We start from the raw sequence: 7,154 nt of genomic DNA, 5'->3' as shown, positions 1-7,154 counted from the left end.
TAGAGAATATAACTGGATTTCAAATTTATTGAAAAGAAATTGCAGCACCATGAATAAAGAGACAGTTGTGTCTCAAGTACAACATCGGAAGTTTACAATGAAGTAGTCCTTAAGTGAAATAAAAACTGTCCATTGGGGATGAGAGAACAAAACCATCAAAAAGCATCCACAGCACATTGAGGGAAACCATGAGGACAAAATAGAGCTGTAAGTAGTGGAAGTACATAACAATATGGAATGATCCCTTAAAAGAAAAACACCAACTCCTTTTAATCCCTCTACTGTAGCTGTGACCGTATATATATATATATATATATATATATATACACATATATATATATATATATATATATATACACATATATATATCAATCACTTGCAGAATACTCATGGAATCCTTTCATTGTACATTTACCTCCTCAAACTCCCTGAGCACCACTACACCACGGCTTTATGTAGGTGGGGGTGGGTAGCTTCATGCACACTCATACACAAAAACAAAACAAACAAGGTCCTTAAAGGCTTCCTGACTGTGTCCTTACTCCAGATCCCTGAAGAGGGGATTTCTGTAACTGGGCGAGACCCATCCCTTGTTGTGGGTAGTTTGCTGGCCCAGAGCCTGTCAGCAGTCTGGAGCTGGTCTGCAGCCATGACTGACTTGGGCTTGCCTGCTCTTGGTGCTGCTGCTGACCCCCCCTAGAGGCCAAGGTGCCCAAGTGAACTTTAGTCTGCCCATGAGCTCTGGATCCTTGGGAGGAAGCCCCTGCCGAGTCACCACTCTTTAAAAGGCTATTTTTTAATTGGCTGCTGTTGTAGTTTGGGCTTCTGACCACATCACTGCAGCCTCTCTGCTGGTGGGCTGACCCTATGGGCGGTCTTGAGTCTGTGGGCAATGTTTGGCTGAATGATTGATTATGGCAGGAGGAGGGAGTATGGTCGTTAGATAGTCCAGTAGTGGGTTGGTGCTTGTAGAAGCTTTGGCCAGGAGGACTGTAGGAGTCCCGGAGTGGAGAGGCAGATGTCTGCTGATGCAGCAACGGGCTGTCAGTGTGCCGGTGACTTTCTGATGACTGAAAAAACAAACACAATTTACAGCTCTAGGATAATAATACTACAGTACAACAACAACTGTTTAATGATGGGCCTCAGTGTCATTACCTCTATACAAGATTTCTTTTGAAGTATTTTAAGAAAGCCATTCTATTGTTATGCTAATAATATGTAACTATATTTAGATTGTACATGTGGTGGAAGATATAGTACATATATAAGACAAAGGATGTTAGATATGAAAAGGAAAATCCCACAGAACATTTGAGGATGTAATGAAAGAGGACATGGAGAGAGTCGGTGTCAAAGCAGGAGGCAGGTAACATAGTGAGATGTAGGCAGACTGTGGCATTCTCTGAAGGAACAGCCGAATGGAGATGATGAGATGTTAGAGCACACACACAGCAGACGAAAAAATCTTTTTAATGTAAAGACTTTTTTTTTTGCCTTCACGTTAATGATACAAGTGTTGGCATCATGAGTCACAAGTGTATATAACAATTATTATAATTAATTAGTAGAAAATATTGGTAACAGTAAGCTACCTGGTGAAGGTACACAGAGGGACTGTATCTGTGTGGACTCTTCATGGGTGAAGCAATAGATGTTGCCTGCATCTCACATCGATCTGTGTCAGAAAGATCAAGTTGATGAGCTTTAGCACAACAATATCTTTTTAATTGTGAACTCAACTTTCTTGTTTGAAATGCCTTCTCACCATATTCCTCTTCTAAGGAGCTATTCCCCGCAGTATTAATCTTCTCCATCTTGATACTTCGCAGGACTCGCTCACGAACCCCCTGGCCTTCCCTCAGACGTTCAACAGTTGTGGGAACCATCCTTGGACAAAAATATCTTGATTAAAAGTTTTGGCTTTATTCAGATGTGGTAAGAACGTTTTCAGGAAAGCAATCTGTCGAGACACTTCTATACAGAAAAATTACATTTCTCTATCCCCTCACCACTCGCTTTTGTTGTTAGGTTGTGTTGATTTTACTGGTAGGCCATTAGGGTCTGGGGGGCTGACGTCCTCGATCTGTGGGATTGGGTTTCTGTGCGTTGTGGAAGGGTAGGACTGGTGTGATGCGTCAGCTGGGTGTTGCGTCAGCTGATGATAATGAGCCTGATGGGTGTCCCGACAGTAAAAGGAGCTGGGCCTTGAAGCACTGACACCAAGAGAGGAGCTGCTGACAGCAGGATCATGGTCCCGACCACTGCTCTGCTTCCGTTTACGGTACTCCAGCAATGACACCTAAAGCAGCAGATGTATAAAAGGAGCAGTTACAATTATTACACAAAGTTTCATCACATCAAATGCACTAATGCTGTAAAGCCGACCAATCCACATCATTTACGAAACACTGTACTAGGAGATGGGCTGAAGACATGCACCACACCAAAGACGACTCACCTGAAAGAATTTTGATTAAAAAAAAAAGACATAATACAGCACTTTCATCAGAATGAAAGTTATCTCAGAGATGAAAAATAACACTGTATGCATATTGATCCAGTTTCATTCCATGAATTTACTTGACTCAAAACTGTGAACATCACCAGATGGGGACTAATGCACTGTTAGTAACATATGGCTTTAAAAGCTTTGACAAGAGAGCAGGCAACTTCAAAGTCATCACACCATGATGCAACCACGTTCAAATAACAAAAACATTAATGTCACAAACACAAACTCGCCTCCACTCCTGAGTTTAAGTGAAAAAACTCATCTTGGCTCATAGTTATGAGACAGGAAAGGAATGAGGTAAATGGTGAGGGCTACATGATGCTGACAACACACACAGTTACTTCAATGGATGTGCCCTGATCTTATTATCACTCTGGTATTACAGTAGAGACTGTAGACTGGAGAGAAGATTGAAAAAATTACACATCACATGAATATGGTTGTTAGTGCCACAAGGCTGAACTTCATCCACACCTGACATCACAGGTACTGTTCTGTTTCTATAGTTTGTAACCACAGGATTTCCATTGGTTATACACAGCAGCTCTTCTGTGTGCTGTGGGGTGCTGTATTCTGATTTGGTTTTACAACACTAAGATTAAGTACTGGAGGTGGGAGCCTGTGGTCTGACACAACACTGACTGCTTGTGTTAAAGGTCTTTTTGACATTGATGTAGATCTATGAAATCAGTAAAATAAGAAATGTACTGTTTTGTTTTGGGTTTTTTTCATTTGAAAACTAAGGCTAATCACGTAAAATATTTTGAAATCACTTAATCAGGTGATAACGGATTGATGACCTGATTAACAGTCACACTGAAAATCACAAAACTGGTTATTATATAACAATATCATTAAATTAAAATGAAGTAGGTTAAAAAAAGAAAAAACAACCAAAAGGTTTTTTTTTTAAATGGTAGAAAAGGGAAATTAAAGAATGGTTTTATAGAATGTTGTTCCCACAAACAAACAAATTACTTAACTGATATAATTCCAAAGACATTTATGTTAAGTCTTAGGCAAATGTGCAAAGTGCACTAACGTCTTAGCTCAGTATAACAATACCTTTGTTGGGTAAAGCTGAGTCAGATAAATGCTATTGTTGGAGATGTGGACATTTTTTGTCATGAGCAGGAAGTAATGAATAAAAGTTTCACAAGCCAATGAACAGACTGGATCTCCAGCGCAAAACTATAATCTTAATATATAATTAAGATATAATTATAATTCTATACAAGTTGGAGGAAAAGAAGGGTGGGTTGTTGTATGCAGATGCAAACAAAATATACTTTCATGCACACTTCCGAAGATGTAGTTGTAGGGAGAATATTCACCATATTTTGAAATGGCTTGTATTCCCTTCTTAGATCTATAGCCTGGTAATCTGGCTTTCCTGTCAGCAGACTAATGGTATGTTGGTTGGCCCTCTGCCTTGGAAGAAAAGTGGAAGAGAAACTTGGCAATAAGGGTCAACAAAAAGGAGGAAAAGATTGGGACTGAGGAAAAGGTAAAGGGAAGAAAATCAAAGCTGTAGAGTGGAAATCATTTTAGATACACAAACTTTGTCAAGCAAAAACAAGGGACTGTGATGTACTTAAGACAAAGTCAACAGAAGCAAAGCAAGGGGAAGAACACAACGGTGACTTGGCTTCTCTTTTAGCACATTCCACACTCAAAATCATTCACACTCTAGAAATAAAACACTTTGATCTTTGTCTAAAAATAGGTGTAAATCATGTCTGTGATTGGTTGTGAATCAGCATAAGAATTCAGAGAACTTGCCTTCCTTTTCTGTGGTGGGTTGCCAATGTGTGGAGATGTGCCACTGTCTGAGTAGCCTCTGCCATAATGAGGCTCACCATACGGGGACAAGGAGCCCAGGTGCTCTCTCATCAGCCCCTGGCCACTTATGGAACTGTGGAAAGACTCTCGAGGGAAAATGCCTCCCTCCGACAGGGTGAGGTGGCATTCTGTGGACATAGGGTTACCCAGGTTTGCATTCAGGGGCGAGCAGGTGTATATAAGATTAAACTCTGTCCCACAAGCCTGCTCCCTGTTTGAGTCTGAAGGACAGGGTACTGGGTTTAGGGAGCCATTCACAGTGGATGAACCCTGGGAATCTGGGCCTGAGGTGCATCCCGGGACGAACAAGTCTTCTGAGGTAATGGCTACAGGACTCTCCAAACTTGAGTGCAGCGACAAGTCTGAGAACTGAGGGCGAGGGACTTCAAAATCTATCTTCAGACACGCCTAAGAAGAATGAGACAGGGCAAATAATTGTATCAGACAAAGCAGTAACGAGTAAGAAGCAATGAGAAAGTGCACAATGAGAAAAACATACATCAGGGGAGATGGACTCGGGCCGGTGGACAGGAGAAGCTTCAGGGGATGATATGTTCTACAGACAAAGAACCAAGATATTAGAACACACAGGTTGTTGAAGAGGAAAATCCATTAAAGTAAGTCAATGCCAAATAAGATTTAAGGAACACATTTTCTCTTGTTTTCTGTTTTAAAAAACACTCCTGTTGGTGTGTGCAAAAATCAATTTTGTAAATCAATGCATGTGATGTGTACTTACTTCAAACTGCAAGGGTGTGTTGCAGTGGCTTGCAGGCAGTGATGGCATGGGTGAGTACACAAAGCCATTGGGCAGCAAGGAGCCACAGGAGGTGTGCAGTAGAGGATGGAGGGAGTTCTCAGGGAGTGGTGGTGTGATGGGTGACAGAGGACGAGGCAGACTGTCTGGAGCTGCTTGTGTGATCTCTGCCAAATACTTGGAGCGGCGCTTCTTGAATGGGGCACTTAGTTCTGAGATTTCCATAAGACACAAAGATAAGTTGGTTTTAGGACCTATTTATGAACACTCTGCCACATGCACCTTACACAACACGACACGGTGTTATTTTCATAAAATACTACAATGTAGTTTGAGGCAATGTTTCCTGACCGTATATGAGCAATGGCACATATTGGCTAATAGCAGTGTTAATATGTGAAAATAATGATACAATGTTCTTCTGTCTTTCAGGTCTATCTGCAACAATGTCAAATACAACAAACGTTTGTTTTAACAGGGTGAGACTCTGGTACGTGATGGAAAGTCTACATTTGTCCTTCAATTCTTTCCACCTGAATAGCAATTTGTAAAAAAAAAAAAAAAAGATTTTAGTGACAGTTTCTAACAATGCTGTCACGTCTCTGTCTCTGTCTCTGCAGTATCTCACCCTGAGTTTTCCAATTGCACAACCTATTACAATTAGAACACAGGCCACATTTATGATTCCAGCCGATCAAATGTTGTAAATGTTAAATGCTGTTTTATTCCTGTGAATCATTCAATACACAGGTTCAAAGTGGTATTTGCTGCTCGGCCTTCTGCCTGTTAATACACAGGTTCAAAGTGGTATTTGCTCGGCCTTCTGCCTGTCGGACCTCCTCCGGTTCACTTATTGCCAGATGCAGGGTCGTCAGGTGGTTGCTGATGTTTCTCCCTCGCCAGTACATCCCTAGGTGGGCAAGTGACTTCCCAAGAACATCTTTCTGCCACTCCCTGCATCTGATCCTACTGGGGTGTCTTGCCCTTACGTTGCCCTTCTTCTGTAGCCAAAACAAGCAGCTCGCCTTCTCCCTCTTTTCCACTAGCTCCTTGACTGCCCTCTGCAGCCTTACACCTGTTGTTCCTGTAGCAGGGAGGAGCTGAATTGCTGTCTTGCCCACAAAGTCTCTGCACCTGACCTCCACTTGGTGGATAGATGCTGCTCACTCTGCCTCTTCACATTCTGCTGTATTTAAGCTGCTTCAGCTCGTGTGCAGCTGATATTCTCTCTTCCCAAGGGTCAGTCAACTGAACGATGAGGACCCTCTTGATCTTCCTGGATCTACTAGATCTATCAGGCACACCTAAAATAAGTCCTTATCAAGGCTCTCCTTTCCCTTTTGTCTGCCTTCTAACAAGGTCTGCACAACAGGTTCGCAAGCTTTTGTTTGAGCTTGTCCCACAGAAGCTTGAGCCCTGTTTTTCCTCCAGTTATGCAAATACATCAGTTATTGATGTAACAAAACAGTCTAATAACCAGATTAACTGATAGTATGTACAAACCACTTGTCAGGAGATTGGGCGTCGATCTGCTACTAGTACTTTGCAGTGAGGACGTGGACTCCGTCCCATCTTCAATACTAGCAGAACAGCTTTCATCCTCCACCTGCTTTATTAATCTCTGTAACAGAACAACAGTGCTGTTTTTAACTTTTTAAATTAACAATTTAAATGTTTTATTTATACAAATGAACTTTTTATGGTTTAAATTTAAACTAAAAGCAAAAAGGTTTTAGTAGTAGACTGTGATGTAGCATCTTATACCTTTTAAGTCTGACTTGAGAAGTTTAGATGCATATACCATAGATTAACACACAGGCATACATTTTAATATTGTACATCAATGCCCATATTCCTTAGGAATAATTTACCTTTTTGTAGCAGCCATAAGTGCCATCAATTTGAAATGGACGAGGCCTGCGTCTCTCTGGGTTGAATGGCGATCCGAAGCGAATATAGTGTCTGGGTGTGGTACAGATTAGTGATGTCTGAGAGAGGCCTGGCAGCATGTTGAGGGTGGTGGCCAGCACCGTGGGGTCC

The 7,154-nt window shown here is 41.6% G+C and overlaps 1 protein-coding gene across 11 annotated transcripts in view; it reads right to left on the bottom strand.

Moving 5' to 3' along the window:
* setd5 (SET domain containing 5) overlaps positions 1–7,154 on the bottom strand; it is a 24,638-nt gene continuing 17,484 nt past the window's right edge. For 9 of the 11 annotated variants that reach the window (XM_017036779.2, XM_008320996.3, XM_008320997.3 and 6 more), the window contains 10 exons: positions 6,986–7,154; positions 6,618–6,735; positions 5,097–5,326; positions 4,857–4,913; positions 4,298–4,765; positions 3,850–3,942; positions 2,013–2,302; positions 1,769–1,890; positions 1,596–1,678; positions 1–1,070 (listed from right to left, as the gene is read on the bottom strand). The exon at positions 6,986–7,154 is cut by the window's right edge and continues 86 nt beyond it. In XM_017036779.2, coding sequence (XP_016892268.1) covers positions 516–1,070; positions 1,596–1,678; positions 1,769–1,890; positions 2,013–2,302; positions 3,850–3,942; positions 4,298–4,765; positions 4,857–4,913; positions 5,097–5,326; positions 6,618–6,735; positions 6,986–7,154 — 2,185 coding nt within the window. In that variant the 3' untranslated portion in view covers positions 1–515. The remainder of the gene's footprint in view (positions 1,071–1,595; positions 1,679–1,768; positions 1,891–2,012; positions 2,303–3,849; positions 3,943–4,297; positions 4,766–4,856; positions 4,914–5,096; positions 5,327–6,617; positions 6,736–6,985) is intronic. The other 2 variants (XM_008321002.3, XM_025059946.1) reach the window with 1 other exon arrangement.

The sequence above is a fragment of the Cynoglossus semilaevis genome, chromosome 11 (assembly GCF_000523025.1).
Source record: "Cynoglossus semilaevis isolate Cse_v1.0 chromosome 11, Cse_v1.0, whole genome shotgun sequence".
Taxonomy (NCBI): domain Eukaryota; kingdom Metazoa; phylum Chordata; class Actinopteri; order Pleuronectiformes; family Cynoglossidae; genus Cynoglossus; species Cynoglossus semilaevis.
The sequence above is the reverse complement of the archived record's forward strand: the minus strand, read 5'-3'. Positions and strand labels throughout refer to the sequence as shown.